This window comes from Diadema setosum, chromosome 10 (assembly GCF_964275005.1).
Source record: "Diadema setosum chromosome 10, eeDiaSeto1, whole genome shotgun sequence".
Lineage (NCBI taxonomy): Eukaryota > Metazoa > Echinodermata > Echinoidea > Diadematoida > Diadematidae > Diadema > Diadema setosum.
Window position 1 is genome coordinate 36720518 of NC_092694.1, and position 17837 is coordinate 36738354.

At 36.4% G+C, this 17837-nt stretch overlaps 1 protein-coding gene across 1 annotated transcript in view; it reads right to left on the reverse strand.

Moving 5' to 3' along the window:
* Positions 1-17257, reverse strand: part of LOC140233677 (protein FAM91A1-like) — a 36748-nt gene extending 19491 nt beyond the window's left edge. Inside the window, exons 1-7 of the mRNA XM_072313775.1 lie at positions 17092-17257; positions 16213-16297; positions 14879-15088; positions 14161-14228; positions 13240-13269; positions 2720-2836; positions 1371-1461 (exon numbers count right to left, since the gene is read on the reverse strand). Coding sequence (XP_072169876.1) covers positions 1371-1461; positions 2720-2836; positions 13240-13269; positions 14161-14228; positions 14879-15088; positions 16213-16297; positions 17092-17163 — 673 coding nt within the window. The 5' untranslated portion in view covers positions 17164-17257. The remainder of the gene's footprint in view (positions 1-1370; positions 1462-2719; positions 2837-13239; positions 13270-14160; positions 14229-14878; positions 15089-16212; positions 16298-17091) is intronic.
* Between the last annotated feature and the right edge of the window lie 580 nt (positions 17258-17837).

A 17837-nucleotide genomic window follows, 5' to 3' on the forward strand; every position in this document is an offset into this window, starting at 1 on the left:
ATTGAGCTTATAACTTTGTGTGATATACTAAGAAACTACTTATGAAAAGTTACAGAGCATACAATTCTATGAGATATTTGATTTGATTTGATTTATTTCTGCATTTTGCACAAGTATATGTGACCGTGCACCACAAAACGAACAAAAAGTCGCACACACTGATTTTGTGTGGAGACTGAAAATAGGTGAAATGGGTCAACCTATTCCCATCTTGACTTTTTCATATTTTCTGAAGGAGTAAGTCTTCTTCTACATCATGTTAAAATTTGGGATCATAAAATGGGCAGAAAAGTGTGTTTTTTAGCAGTTAGTTGAACTTTTTTTGGTAGAATAGTGTGATTAGGTGTGTTTTTAGAGTCCCCTTTTCATTTCTTAAAAACCTTGTCCACACTCTTCACTTTAAACTCAAATAACTTTTGAAAGGATGATGTTCTGCTTTGAAAGTTGGCATCAATTATGAACAGAATGTGTTGATACGGCACTCTCAATTTCAGTTTAATCTGATAATCCCTTCATTGTTGTTACTCTAGTGATTTACATCCTGTTTTTTTGTCCCATTCGTTGCACAGCCAGCACGGTTTGGTACAGATTTAGCGCTCGAATAGACACTGCACTGCACTTCAGAGCCTCTTTTCTCAGTTCACAATTTTCCTGAGTGTGTGTTTTCTTTCCAATATTTAGATAGGTTAGGAGAGTCCGTTTGATTTTAGTTATACATCATTTTAAAGCTTAAAGTCTGCTCTTTTAGAATATGCTCTAAACTAAAATTTCATGTCTGGCGACTTTCTGTGCATTTTGTGATGCAGGATCACATATACAACATATATTTCCAGCACTATAACATATTATATCCACCACAAGATGAATAGAAATACAGTCATCATGTACCAATAATGAAATATTGTATAGGTGAATTACAACCATACAAAAACAATTGGAAAATCATTGATTATTCAATCGGGTTAATACAAAGTTTATTTGATGATAATCAGTTTTGACACGGCTGAGATGTCCAAAAACAGAGTAAAACCAAGTGATCCTCATAAAAGGTGGGTCCCACCTTTTATAAGGATCGCTTTGGTTTGGTTATCTTAGCCATTTCAAAATGGATTTTCATCTGAAAAGTTGAATTCCTCTTGGAATTACATTGCTCTTTCATATTTGATATGAGGTTTCTCATTATCTCACCAAAAAAAAAAAAAAAAAAAAATATTAGAAACCTGAAGCCAGGTCTCAACTAAAACTAAACCATCCCTTTAACCCTTTCTGAAAGTTATGGCAGGAATCTTAATGCAAAAATACCAATGAAATGACTGAACAAGTTACAACTGAGGGCACATGCACATACAAGTATGAAGGGCCAAGCTTACTGTGAACAACATAGTAATCCATAGCACCAGCTGGCTGCGAGCCTGTGTCGATGATACGGTCAATGGCATTCTTCTCAGCAATAGACACAGCCTGGAAGATGAAGAGTATGAACGGAAAAAATTGATCATATCTGATCATCTTTAACCTGTTGAGGTCGAGTCCCGAGTATACTCAGCAGGGGTCGCACTTAACTTTTTTTTTTAACTAGCCAGGCGGACTACTTAGAATCAATTTTGACACTGAAGCAATATTTTGGCTAGCCAGACGGACTAGTAACTTCAGAATTTTACGATTTTTAGCTAGTCCGACGTGATTTTGGGTGGCCAATGGCCAGCGGACCATCGCCAATTTCGAACCCTGCTCAGGCAAGTGTCTATGGGAAATGTATGTTGTAGCAAAATTAGCCCATCCTCAACGGGTTAAACTTTCATTCTTTTTCAACCTATGCTTGTGGAATCTTCTCCACGGTGGACAGCTGAGTAAAAAGTCAGACATTGATGTAACACATCATTAACAAGTCACTTTTAAATAATCCAATGCCAGTGAGGATAAAGAGGGTTCTGCAGAAAGTAAGTTTCAACATTTTGAAGAAAGTGAAACTCCACAATTCTTTTTAAAATTCTTGCATGTTCATGCTCCATCTCCACATACGGTGTGGGCTGCAGATAAGACACACAATTGCGCAACGTTAATAACTCAATCATTACAAGCTCTGAAAACAACATCTCGTTGAGCTTAGAAATGGAAAGGTCCATGCTTGGATATGAACAAACAGCAAGACTGATTATATTCTGACATTCTGCAGGGAGAAATACAGTACACCTGCAATGGACAGCATGTCGTTTTTTTTTTTTTAATCATAAGTTTGACTTTTATACAAATCCGTGCCATAGTATCTATGCATCTGTTATCTTTTAATGTTTCATGATGGTTCTCGTAAGCTTGGACAAATAAGAACAGAAAGGTCTACACTTTCTTACCATAAAAAACATAAAAATGATAAGGAGAAATGGGCAATAACATTTTCCACTAATTTATGATGCAATCATATGATTTATTTTCCTACATCTGGAGATATACCTCACAATCTGGACTATACTTGAGAATATTTTGTTTTGTCTAAACGGTTAAATACACGCACAATCAAAACAAATAACTGTGATATTTGAACAATCAAGGAATGATTCCTTTATTTGTCTCTTATATGCATCCCATACAGTCAGAAAAGAGAGAGAGAAAATGGCTTAAAAAAAAAGACATGAAAGTGAACCTAAACCTTAAGTCTGATAGCAAACCGGGAGAGCATTGAAATGATGCTCTTTTTGCATGGTAGTATCTCTTGCTGTACCTTCACATCATCCTCTGTGATGTACCCAGCTTGAACAATCCACCACGGCTCCACCGAAACATCCTCAATCGGCTTGCCGGGAAGCAGATCTCGGATGGGTTTCCTCCGGAAGAATTTCTACTCTCACAGAAGGAGGCAGCCACGATGGCAGACAGACAAACAGATAGGAAGATAGATAGACCCATAGACAGATAGATAGATAGATAGATAGATAGACAGATAGACAGATAGACAGACAGGCAGATAAACAGAAAGACAGAGAGATGAAATGATAGGCAGACAGACAGACAGATGAAAAGGCAGATAGATAGAAAGACAAATAGACAGATAGATAGATAGACAGACAGACAAATAGAAGAACAGACAGAATGACAGATGAACAGACAGGAAGACAGATAGATGAACAGAAAGACAGATACACAGACAAACAAAAAGACAGATATAAAGACAGATAGACAGATATATACAGACAGATGGAAACGGACAAATAAACAGATAGATAGATGGAGAGACAGACAGACATACAAACAGACAGAAAAGAGACAGACATGGATGGACAAATTGACAGACAGATAGATAGATGGAGAGAGATGGGAGAGAGACAGACAGACAGACAAAGGGACAGACAAGGATACAGCAAAAGATCGCACAATATGCACATACAAGGAAAGAGGGAGAGAAAAAAGATGTTTCATTTTTAGAGACAGAAAATCAGAGAAAGCAGAAGAGAAGTTAGTGATAGAAACAAACAAGAAATTGATATAAATTAGACATTTTACTTCCATATTTTATGCTCTGATATTCAAATTCAAAATGCATACATGCCTATCAGTTCGAAGAGGTATGGGGTATATGCATACAGAAACATTCAAGCTTTGCATGAGGATCAGCTCATCCAGCTTTAATGTTGTTTACTTTCTAAATCAGGAAAAATCTGGAGAACAGTAAAAGCAGTGAACTGAAAGTTGCCAAGGTGATACATGTTGCTGTGATTTCTTAGGAGCACAATGCAGTGTATATATCTGCACACTGAAGTAATAAACAGCCATATAGATGGTTGCACAACATGTTCAGAGGCTTGCTGAAATTACAAATTTAAGAGTAAAAAAAAAGTTATCACAGAAAAAAAAAAAATGTAATAAATACAAAGGTCCAAATCAAAAGCAAGAAATTTTAATACTACAAAGGGAAGTGAGTAGATCTCTGTTGGTTAGCCTCACTTGGACATTGTATACTTTGTATAGGTTTGTGTGACATCACTGTGTTTACAATACAAAACTCTCACATTTTAGTTGATTTCCATTCATCACTGGTTGAAGTATTAGATTATAAACACAACCACTGTCTTTTCTTACATTTTGCTTTTGAATACCTTCTCTAAATTCACTTCCCATTAAACAAAAGAAAGGGAAACAAACATGAGTTGGAGGGAGGGGCCTCCCAGATAACTCCCCCCCCCCCACCACCTTCTACACCTTTTTCTCTTTAATAGTGACGGCCAAAGTTTTTTGAAGGTTGTTGTTTTTATATTTGTTTGTGTGAGTCTTTTGTTTTTGTTTTTGTTTTTAAATCACCTTTCATTACTTTCATCTCTGATGTTTTGGCATACATGTATCTGGATGAGGCATTTAGCTGGACATACCATATGGGTGTCATATTTAGTGGTCACAATATCGTAACTGATTGTGACAAGACTTAAACATCCCATATGTCGCTTCCCTCTTCAATTTTCCTCTTTCTAGGCTCTTCTTTGCTTTAAGGACTACATTTGGTGTCACCACAAATCTTTCTCCCTCATTTACTTCACCATGCAAACCTTCAAGCAACACATGACTTAAAGGACAAGTTCACCTTCATAAACATAAGGATTGAGAGAATGCAGCAATGTTAGTAGAACACATCAGTGAAAGTTTGAGGAAAATTGGACAATTGATGCAAAAGTTATGAATTTTTAAAAATTTTGTGTTGGAACCGCTGGATGAGGAGACTACTAAGGCTCGTGATGTCATATGAGTACAACAGTATAAAGAAAATGTAAAGAAAATTCAACATATTTTCACTTTTTTCGCATAATAAAAGAGCACTTGACTTGCCTCTTTCTAAAGGCAATGGGAATAATATTACCCATAACATACGTCAGCAACGAGTCAAGTGAATGTGTACTTTTTTCAAAAGATGAAATTTTGTGAAATTCTCTTATATTTTCCTTAAATTGTTGTACGTATGTGACATCATACACCGCGGTAGTCTTCTCATCCAGCGGTGACTGCACAAAAACTTCAAAAATTCATAACTTTTGAACAGATTTTCCAATTTTCCTCAAACTTTCAATGATGTGTTCTACTAATATTGCTACATTCTCTCAATCCTTATGTTAATGAAGGTGAACTTGTCCTTTAAACATCATTCTTGAACTGACATAAAATCAAGATTGATTCCATAGCAAATCAATGCATGTTATTGAAGCAAAGATCAACTGGAGTAACAGAAACATAACACAGCATGCACTGGTGGAATTACTTTTAAAGAAAAAAATGAAAGAAACAGTGTGTGTAAAATTATAGAGAATGCAAAACTCTTTACTCTGTACAAGTCTACTCAGAAAGATGAAAGGAGGAAAATCCAACTTTAATATGTTTTTTAACTCCTTCAGACTAACTATCAAATGCTTTATACTTCTCACACATGTGCTGATTATGCACTTTCCAGATTGAAAGACATTTGAAGTGATGAAGTTAATCCCAGTGAGTGGCTAACATACTTTTGAGTACTCATGACTGGTGACAAAACCAAATGATTGAAAATAATTATGTAGTACCAAGCTGTAACAGACACTGTGCACAGTGCATGCAATGCCGTGGTCTACATGCTTACAACCCGTTTTTGAGAATGGGTATTCTTCACAATTATTATCTCACAACTATCAGATTTAATCTTGAGATTGATCAAGGGTTTTCTCCAGCTGCAGCTATACGACTTAGATTCAGTTTTGATGTTGCAATCTCGAGTGGTGGTGACTGGATGATAATAGTTACACAAAGGTCACTGATGAGTCTTTAAAGGTAGGGGATACCTTTTACAGACCTCCCAAAATGCAGCAAAACATTAAATATGAACCTAAGGGGACTTGTTTAGGCCACTGCTGAGAAATTTGGAAGTCAACAGTTATCTACAATTTGAATAATGCACAAAACTCAACTACTCAGTAGTTCTGTGTGTCAGCCACACTTAAGCCTTTTTTGTTGCAGTCTTCTGTATTTTTTTATCTATAAACACAAATCTAAAAGTATAAGAGCTGATGTAATAACATATAGAGTGTGTGGCAAGAATGTATATAGAAATGTTTGTAAGTTTTGATGAACTTTCTTCACAAAATATACATGATGGACACACATACAGTGCATGGGTCTGCAAAGGTAGCCTAGTAATGTACTGGAATTTACGGTGAGCCCCGAAAAAAATTCAATTCAAAATCTAACGGTCAATAAAAATGTACTAAATGTTACCTTCCACTTCCAATACTTTATGGGAGTTTCTAAAATGATACTCTCTTCAACATACCACTGAATTTATACAACTCTTCATTTACAGCCTGCAAATGGGATTCCCTACCTTTAACCGATTTATTAGCATCACATCCTCCCTCACTTGTAACTAAAACTCTCAATGTAGTTTAAAGGTAAAAACATAGTTTCCATAGGTGCCTGCCGAATCTGTTGATTTGGCTCTAAAATGGACACACATGCATATGAATTGTGTGAAATAAAAGCTTGGGTAATGACAAAAATGTGAAATATTAGCCAAAAAGGTCCGCTGACAGAAACGCAATCTTAAATGTACACGTTGATATATATATATATATATATATATATATATATATATATGTGACCGTGCATCACAAAACGAACAAAAAGACACACCCCTTGATTTTATGTGAGGACTCAGTAAAGGTGAAATGGGTCAACCAAGTTGATATTGAGTTTGTCATATTTTCTGAAAGAGCTATCCTTCTTTTACATTATTCTTTAGTTTGGGATCATAATATTGATGGGAAAGTGTTGTCAGCAGTTTTTCTACAACCCCTTTATGGGGGAGAATAGAATGATCGAGTATGTCTCAGATTCCCCTTTTTATTTCTTGAAATCCTTAAAACACTCATCACTTTCAAGTCTAATAACTTCTAAAAGGATGACACTACTGCTTTGAAAGTTGGCATTAATCATGAACAGAATGTGTTCATAAAACATGTTCAATTTCAGCTTAATCTGATAATCTCTTCATTGTTGTTGCTCCGGTTGTTTACATCCTGTGTTTTGTCCCTTTCATTGCACAGCTAGCATGGCTTGGTAAAGATTAAGTGCTTGAATAGACCCTGTACTTCAAAGCCTCTTTTCTCAGTCAACACTTTTCAAGAGTGTGTGCTTTCTTTCCAATATTTAGATAGGTTAGGGGAGTCCACTTGGATTGAGTTATACATCCTTTTAAAGCTTACAGTGTGCTCTTTAAGAATCTGCCCTTAACTAAAAATCTACATCGTATGTCTGGTGACTTTTTGTTGGTTTTGTGATGCAGGATCACTTATGATCAGATCGTGGTAGCTATAAAATTTCATAACAGATAATCAACAATCGACAATTAGGCCAAAGCAGTATCCATCAATATTCTGCATGAGATTGAATCACACGAAGCTTGTTGGGAAAAATATGATTGCTACGACACAAACGATCATCATGTTACGTTCTACCTACCCACTACTTAATGAGGAAAGTAAGGTACTCAAATCTTAACTAGAATTATCACTGAAGGTGATTAATACCCCCGCCCCTAGTGTTGCTATATAGTATGTGATGTCATGAGGGCAATCATACAAACAAAATGTGACCACAGTTGCTCGAGTGCTATGGTAACAGTTGATTCCACAAGGTTTGGGTAAAAAGTGTGGTTACATTGTACCATGGCAATGCACTGTCTGATACAAACACAAGGGACATTTTGCATAACTACACTTAAAGACTATCATACACACCAAATTTGACCTTCATAGCTTGAATGGTTTATTTTGATACAAAAATGAGTGGTTACCATGGCAACACATTTTCCTTATACAAACACATTGGTGTCTTGCAAAACTACACTTCTAGATCATGATACATACTAAATTTGACTTTAATTGCTTGAATGATGGAAAAGATATTCAATCTGCAAGGTTTTGGTAAAATTGTGGTTACCATGGCAATGGTTTGTGTGACAAACACAAAAATTATGTGTTCCACATCTATACCTCAGGGCCATAATGCCTACCAAATTTGCTTTCAATTGCTTGAAAACTGTGGAAGAAGTTCACTCCACAGGATTTAAAAAAAAATGTGGTTACCATGGCAACGCATTGTCCAATACAAATACAAAGGACATTTTACAAAACTACACTTAAAGAGCATCATACACACCAAATTTCACCTTCATAGATTAAATGGTTCAATTTGATACAAAAATGAATGGTTACGATGGCAATACATTTTTCTTATATTAACATATTGGTGTCTTGCATAACTACACCTCCCGATCATCATACATACTAAATTTGATCTTTAATTGCTTGAATGATGTGGAAGTTATTCAATCCACAAGGTTTTGGTTAAATTATGGGTACCATGGCAATGCTTTGTCTGACAAACACAAAAATGATGCCTACCAAATTTGATTTCAATTGCTTCAAAACTGTGGAAGTTGTTCACTCCACAGGATTTCGAAGAAAACATGCGGTTACCATGGCAACGCTTTGTCAAGTACAAACACAAAGAGTGTCTTGCATAACTACACCTATAGATCATCATAGATACCAATTTTGAAATTGAATGCTTAAATACTACGGAAGTAGTTCCCTCCACAAGGTTTTGGTAAAATTGTGGTTACCATGGCAACGCCTTGTCCGACAAACACAAAAAACATGTCTTGCACATCTATACGTCAATATCATCATTTACCCTAAGTTTCATTTAAATTGCCTCAAAACTGTAGAAGGAGTTCGCGATGCAAGATTTTGCAACAGACTGACCGACCGCCTGACCAACATCACGGTGATTCCTGTATACCCCCTTCACACTAAGTGTGGCGGGGGTATAATTATTCTAAACTTGTTGATCTCTAAATACTCCAAAACAATGCATTATCCTGGCAAACAATGTCGGCTGGACATGTTTCTTTGTGAACCCTTTCAATGTATTGCAAGCAATTGCAAATGGTGAGAGATTAATTTTCATCACTTCTGAAAACTACGTTTTACCTTTAACAAGGCTTCAAAAGAAGTTGAGCCTTGCTACAAATGTACACTGTATGTGGACAAAGGGACAAATGTAACTGCCAAACTGAGTCATAGAAAACCAATGAGACACACCCATCCTGAACTACTACTGAGTACTTTATTCAGTTTATTTTTGTATGCCATATATTTCCAAGTAGGTTTTTACTGAATGCAAATTTTGTAAGTACGGGAGCTATTTGCAAGAATTAACAACACATGAAATCATCAAATCTGATCTCAACATGAATGCAATGTGCATGCATATAGTCATTCCTCTATGCATTTATCCTGTACTCCATGCTCTCAAATTTTAGCCACTTGCTGAATTGTCGGGAAGTCCAGATTTGTGAAAAATTGAACTCGCTAAATAAATGGTGTATACAGTATTTAGTTAATACTTTACCATCAGTTGTCTGTGACTGACTGATCACACAAAATAGGAGTAAATCTAGACAGCATACATTTGGCGAGGTACTGTAGTAGTCAACTATTTTTCATTTGGTGCTACGTAACTGACAAAAGCCAGAACAGGGTGCCTAGTTCAAAGCATGCTAAACTGTTGCAATAGTGTATATAATGCTGATGGACAACACAAACAAATAAAAAAAATGCATATTGTCAAATGGCAATTAATCTATCACAAATAGAGTGTAGGAGTAGGCAGTAGATACAATGATTGTATCACATCATTTCAGTTAAACAAAAAAAAAAATAATAAAATAAACATATTACCAAATTCAGGGGTATAATAGAGCAGAAAGTACATTAATGACTAATGTGAATACCTCAAACACAGTTAGAGTTTGCAAAAGAATGACTACGGTCAAAAGCACAGGAGTATATTAGCTGAGTGGGTTAATCAAGATATAGCATTATATCAAACAAAACCATGCTTAAATTGTAGAGGTACATAGAGCTGTTTCAAAGCTAATCAAAATCAAATCCAAAATCAACTTGGGGCAGCTCAGTGGTGACCAGATTCAAATCATGGAACACACATGCAAATAGGCTAGGAGAGATCACATTTTCTGCTTTGACCCACACAGGTTGCACAGACATGAAATTGACTGCATATTTAACTCAACAAATTGCACTACCATGCACCACTGACAAACCCTTCATAGACAGCATGTTACAGAATCATTGAAAGTGTTTTGTTCTGATTACTGTTTGTTTGAATGATTGATCTGATTGAGAGGCAAAGTGTAATAGAACGATATTGTCAGGTAAAGCCATTGCTTCCTAGGACTGGCTGTTCCATGTATCAGTCCTTTTGAGAATTACAACTTACAGCTCAGAGGTAATGGATTTATACCTGGTAAATACGAAGCATATCGCCCGACTCTTTCGATTAGATCATGTGATCTCTGTACATACATGTGTAGTCCCATCCTAACAGTGTTGGACCTGCGCGCAGATTTTTTTTTTTTATTCATTATTTTCTTTTTTTGCTTTGACTTCAGCCTGAATGAGCTGAAGGCACTGGAAAACTCAATCATGACAAGCAATAAGATAGAGGAAGGTATCATACTTCAGTTATGTACCTTCCTCAAAGCTCTAAGGTACAGGGAAAGATGGAGAATATATGATTTTGATTACTCTTTTGATGGCCCAAACTATGCAAATTTAGCCAATACCATTACACTGAAAAAAAAAGTTTTTAAATCTAATAATTCAATCTCTGAATGGGTTAGTATCCTTACAATGCTCATCTTTCATCCCTTTAAAAGGTTTTGTTGCTTGTCTTCAGTCCTATTAAATAATGCATTCTTATTCTCTCTAAGATATGAAATATGTTGCCTATAATTGAAATATCTGAATTCAGGAAGCATTTCATCTTGTTTAATCCTAATCCCACCGGGTTTTTTGAGGGACTTGAAACCACCGGGGGGGGGGGGGGGGGGGGGGGGGGGGGGGGGGGGGGCTTTTTGGCCCCCCTTCAGATCTCGCTCGTAGATCGTGCGATCCTCACAAAAATTTGCACTAAGGTAGAGGCCAATGTAATCTACAATACTGTACAGTTAGATTTTTCAATTTTTAATTTATGTATCTTATATTAATTAATTTATGCTAATTTATGCAAAAATATATATTTTTTTTTGCCTATAAATCAAAAAATAAAGCTCCAAGACCTCTAATTTTTGGTGAACATATTCTTTTCAATATCCTGAACAATAATATTGAAGCAAAAATTCAGCTTCATAATCATTTCTTATGTATCTTATAATTTATTGAATTTCTTATATATTTCTTTGTTTTTTTACTTTTGTTTTTGTTGTTTTTTTCATCAAAATTTGTCGCAGAAACTTTTTAAAGCATAATCAGGCTAAAATAAATCATTATCAGCCATTAAAAGTAAAAATATCTATTTTTATATGAATCAATTGCAAAAACACAATTGGATTTGTACACAAAATCATGTTTTTGAGTCAACAAATTTTTTTAAAGGGGTGTGGCTTCAAAACGGTATGCTCGGGAGCGACAAATTTGGTCTCAAAAGTTGCGCGATACTTGAAAGAAAAAAGTCATAAAATGTCGCAGAGAAGGCATCTCGCGTTGCGCAATAATCACGCAAAACGTCGAGGGGGGGGGGACCAAAATGCCGGTGGGAATAGGGTTAATATAAAGAAAATTAAAAGAACTGAATGCAGGGAAAAAAAATCATTCGGACATACGAACAATGTCATGATCATAAATCCATATTTTTTACAGTGCTTTACCCTGAGGTGCAAAGTGTAAAAATTCCCCTTCTTTTTTCTTTTTATTATTTTTGATTTCTGCAGAATTTGGAACTTGATATCATGTCTGAAGCAATCTACAAACTATTCAACAAAATCATGAAAATGACAGCTCCTCGAATGCATCATCATGATCTGCAGCTGTCATAAAAAAAAAAAAAAAAAAAAAAAAAGCCTGGTGGGACAGGGTTGTTAGGGCATGCAAATCATGGAAAGTGTGTCAGTCGGTAAATAGTATTGTTGGTGTGTGTGAGGTGTTGTGTTGGTACTGGAGTGACGGTTAGAGGGCAATTTGCCACTAACATACATTGGTATGTGTATTCAGAGAATGCAGAAAAGTAAGTTGAACATATTGGTGATGCTTTACGGAGAAAATGACAATCGATTCAAACGTTACAATTCTTTACAGGTTCAGTTACATCTATGTGACATCATGCTGGAAGAGAAGGGAACATTAATATATAATGTCACAAGAGTACAACACTACAAGGAAAATATTTTAAAAATTTCCATAAATTTCAACGGTTACAAAATATATGTTTCCCAAAATTGATTACTAAAATATTAGTGGTATTATTCCACTTGGATGCTGATGGAGGTAAGTCAAGTGTTCTTTCAAAAATGCTTGCAAAAAGATGAAAATAATAACATGTGTATCTCTTTCTCCATGTAAGGTGTATATCCTTTATTTTTGGGGGGTAGTCTTCTCATCCAGCAATGATGGAACGTGGATTAAAGCAAAACTTTAGAATTCAATACATTTTCAACTGACTATCAGATTTTCATATCTAAACATCACTGATGTGTTCAACTAGTATCTCTGCTGTCACTGTGTCCACATTTTTGGTGCATTCCCATCTAATAATTGATTTCGTAACACAAATCATTAGAGGTGACACTTGTAGCCACACAGAAATGCCTAACTCCATTTTGACATGCATATTGCACTTCAACCAAAGTGTTGCCTCCAACACCCAAGTGTATAAATTTGTTCATGCAGTACAGTGGACTCATATTATAACGAAGTCGTTGGGACCAGCAGTTTTCTTTCGTTATATCGAAATTTTGTTATAACCGAACAAATAAACAACAAAAATACATTGAGTAGATAATGTTGCGACCTGAATTTTCACTTTGTTGTAACCGGAGTTTCATTATAACCGTGTTTGTTATAACGGGAGTGCACTGTACAGATATTTGCCTTTTCCACAGTGAAAGACACTGAACTTGTTTCAAAATGGATGCTGTAAGTCAAAGTTTTCTTATTACAATGAACACTTCTGGAAATAGAGATGACTTTTTAGATGTGGCCAAAGTCACTCAAAACTATCATCAGGAGAGTCTTAGCAAGAAAGTATTTTGCAAAAAGATAATTGAACAAATCGTATGAGTTAGGCATTTCTATGAGGGGATTAGGAAGTGGGTACAGTGGATGCTAGTGTCTGATCATTGCTAGCAATATCGGCAGAGTCACAACTTACTTGGATGCTACCAGACCGATTTAGAGAAGGCTACACATTGTCAGCGATAAAGCAAACAGGATGCATGAGGGGAAAAATGTTAGGAACATACAATGACATATCTGATACAGGAAACTTTCATCAGTTGGAGAAAGATCACAAAAAGAAAAAAAAAATACAGCTTGAACCAATCTTTGTCTTTGACTGGCTACCTTTCGTCCATAACTTTGGACTTTCTCGAGTTAAATCCTAGCACACCTTGAACCATCCTTTCATCAATCATTGATGATAACTAATAATAAAATATCCCACACACAACCAATCTCTTTTAGGCACTTGTTTCTTTCTGGTCTGATAATCTTCACCAAGTTTGTAAAGTTTAAGCTCTTATTGGTCAATGATATTCCTATTCATTTAAATGGCATAATCAGTCAGTACGTGGAGTAAAAAAGAGGACTAAATGTAGTTACATACATACCGTGGTGTCTATTTTGGCTGTGAGGCTGTGGAATGGAACGTCAGCTACACTTGTCGCACCACACTGATATTGCTAAATTCTACTCATTTCTTCTTCAGCAGTGTATTTTTCAAGAAGGAAAATTTTTGTTTTTATGTTTGGTTAAGACTTGAAAAAATTAATGATTAGACCTACTTGTTACTTTCTTCCATTCCAGTTCATTTTTCTTTTTTTCTTTTTTTTTTCTTTTTTTACATAGCTTGTTCAGCAGCCGCAGGTCAATTAGGATTTCCTTCCAATACTGTCATTTTTGTTGCTGTTGTTCACTACTTCACCATATAAGACAAATATTTTAATGTATACATAAACCTAATGCATTTAAAGCATAGATGGTGATTGATAACATTACAAGAAATCTACAAAGTATGAATGACAAAACTGGAGTGAAAAAAAAAGCTGGTAAATTATGTTCTATGTGTACCTACCTTGGATGATCGACATTGATTCATAATGTCAATGTACTGGTTTCTTCCTATTCCGAGTAACCTCAAACCTGGAAGAAAATGGAGTAAGTAACAAAGAAAGAAAAGACACCTGATAGATTAGACTGAACATGAAACACAGAACATGACATAATTTGTTTGATCCCTCGTGAAAGGGCATCAGAAGAGCATCTTCCTGCTTTTGCTAGGACCAAGACAAAGTAGTCAATATAGAGCATATTTATCTGGGCATGCTATTCTATATTCAGACAACATCTAACATACAGAAGCGCTTGAATGGTCTTGTTTTAGTCTTGGAGTGCACCTTCTCTCCAAAAGTTTTGTTTCTGCATAGTTAATGTACTTTCTTATAAGAGGATTTCAGGAAAAGTAATCACTGCTTGTGTAATTTTACATAGTGAATATTCACTAAATAATCTTGATGTACACACTATGAATACGGCATGATGTTTAAGCGCCCTTTTTTTTTTCTCTGTGTTACTCTGATCTTTCCTTGTGTGAGTTCAATTATGTGCATTTTATACCTTTTTACTGATATTCCTCCCCCTCCCCATAAGTCTCTTGCAAAAAAACAAACAAAAAAACAATAAAATGATGATAATAATAATAATAATACCAATAACAACAACAAAAAAACAAAAATAATAACAATAATAACCATCATCATCTTAATAATAATAATGATAACAAAAATGCTCACAGTCTGCGGCTGTAAAATTAGGAAGAGAGTCGTAGCTCTTCTCGCTGGACATAATGTCGTGCATCATGCTCAGGTAGTAGGCAAAGGGGGTGATTCTGAGACCCTTGACGGTGATATCCGACAGGTGGTAGGGGTAGAGCATGAGGTGCTCTCGGCTGTACTTGAGCAGGTCCTCATAGTACTTCCTGTCATCCTTCTTCACCTGACGAACTTAAGATTCAATAAGAAGGAAACATGAAGACACGATTGGTGATGCAGCAGGGTAGCACTCATAAAACTTGCCCCATTGTCATGGTCTAGTAAGGTTCTTTCTCACAATGTTCAATGAATTTGACTTAGCCCATGCTAAAGTTTTTGTTTTGTTTTGTTTTTGTTTGTTTATTTTTCAGACATGATGGCCAGAATTCACGAAGGTGGTACAAATGAAACCGTGGTTTAAACCATGGACAAAAACCACGGAGTGCCAAGTGTCGCATGGAATATTTCGTAACGAAATCAGTCATTTCTTTGATGAAATGATTATTTTAGAACGAAGTGACAACATTTTGTAACTAAATGAAGATTTCGTCCACAAAATGATAATTTCGTTAACGAAACGGTCATTTTGTAGACGAAATGACCAAATTTGTAACGAAATATTCCGTGCGACACTTGGTGCTCCATGGTTTTTGTCCATGGTTTAAACCATGGTTTCATTTGTACCACCTTCATGAATTCGGGCCATCAAGAGTTTAAGGCAAACCCAAAGCATCCTTTTCCCAATTTGACCCATTTCGGGTGCCCTTATGTAGTATATTCATAAAAAAAAAAGAACAGTGCACACCCTACACTTTGTATTCATAGCTCATGTTTGATCAATATTTTGTATTGTTGGTTGTTTGATGGCACATGCAGTTGAACGTGGAAAGGGGATGTACTGCTTGTCTGCTTGTGCACAGGGGGATTACCAACCTGTCCATTCTTTGCCGACAGGCAAAAAGAATCGAATGTGGGAGCACTGAAGGTTTTCAGAGAAATGTGGGAGAAATTTGACTTTCTATCCGTTTCTACACATCATTACCAAATCTGTTTGATGTGGGTTTTAAAGCTGGACCTTATGACTGCATCCCCAACATTTATCTATTTTTAAAATCAAAATTAAATCACTTGATTTGTGATGAATCATTTGAGACATTTGTGGAAAAGGGTCACTGAATGACAGTTTTGAAAAAGAAGATGAAGGGAGAGCATGAGATTGAGAATGGGTGAGGTAATAGAAGTTTGCCTGTGAGAAGTATGGAGGTTAAAGAGAAAGAACCAGAAAAGGGTAATAGAATGAGAAACAAGAGCCTTACTTAGATTCCCTTTGTACCGCAGCTGATTTTTGATGCTGTAACTGATGACACATTTTTCATACTCCTTGGGCGAGTGTCCCAGCAGCTGTTGATAAAGCAGACAAAAACATAATTCTCATATAAATTTATTGTCATAAAAGAACCATGATAAAATTGCATAATCAACATTCAGCACGTAAATTGGACAACCCTGAGACCGTATTATATGTTTAACACAAAAAAAAAACCTCCTTGGGATTAGCTTCTTCTTTGCCCACCTTGCCTACCGCCTCTTCTTCTCCATCTAGAAATCTACTTGAATTCTGTCTTTTTTTCTACTTCTTCTCCTTCTCAGTCTACTTGTGTATTCTTCTTCCTTCTTCTTCAATCTTAGACCCCGTTTACAGTGATCAGACGGGATGGGCGGGATCGGGAGAATATGGATCAACATTTTTCGAAATTGGAAAGCGTATGCCGGGTGTTGACCCCCTCCCCCCTAGTGTACGGTTTGTACGCTTGTGAAAATGTTGATAATTGTGATCAGCCCCTTGGGCCTTTGGTTGTTGTATCATGTGTATACGCCAAGTTGTTGCGGACAAACCTCATCAGCTCAGCAGGCAGGGGGTTGGGACCGGAGAGGTTGTTGTACTCTAGCTCTTGCACTACTGACTGATGCACTCCTATCAAAACTTGATAGACTCAGGATCAATAGTACATGTAGGCCTGTATGACAACAACAGTCAAGGATACAAAATGTACAACAAACACATCTGAACCACCATCGCAATTAACGGTATAACGCAATACGCTACCCAGCTACATCCACACGTAAAGACATTAGAACACTACGCTCTTTTTAATATGTGGGACTGAATTGAAGCATTGACGACGTTGTCATACCTGTTTTATATTTGCTGGAAGCTTTCCCCAGGGGTAATTATTTCGGATATGGAACTCCACTTCTGAATTCATGCTCGTATAAAGCTGTTACATCATGCACGTAAAATCAGTCAAACTAAATTATATGCTGATAACAACATATTTGTCTCAGAAGACGACTCATCAGATGGTAGGATGGATTGATGGCGTTGCCAATCCCAATATCCAAATATAATGAATATTATTTTAATCCTTCAAATATATGTTTATGAAGGAAGAAAACAAATGATAACACATATATCGTAAAGAAACCTAGCTTTATTTTTAGCATGAACGTATTTTCAGATTTGAAGTGGTTCTATGGCATGTTTCTTTAATTTGTATTAACTTTTTGATGCAGCTTAGTTTTACTGAAATAGTTCATTCACCTGTTTGTTTTTATTGAGAGTGCATGCGCAGTTGCTGCAGCGGTCTGTTCAAAGCGCGATAACCGCAGCTTCACTGTGTATGGCACATTACACAGCCAGCCGTACCCACCCGCGCGCCGCGCCTACGGGACGACGACCGGCGACCGACTGCCACGCACCACCGGCCCTAGATTTTACCCGGCGAGTCGAGTAAGAAAAGCTAGAACTAGTAGAGCTAGGACTGACTGGAACATCTCTTCTGGAAAGTCATAATTTGCTGGATGAAGTTGATAGGTCGAGATCCACATGGAACACATTCCTAAACAGTGACAGGACAGGGTCAGGGAGAACTACAAATTC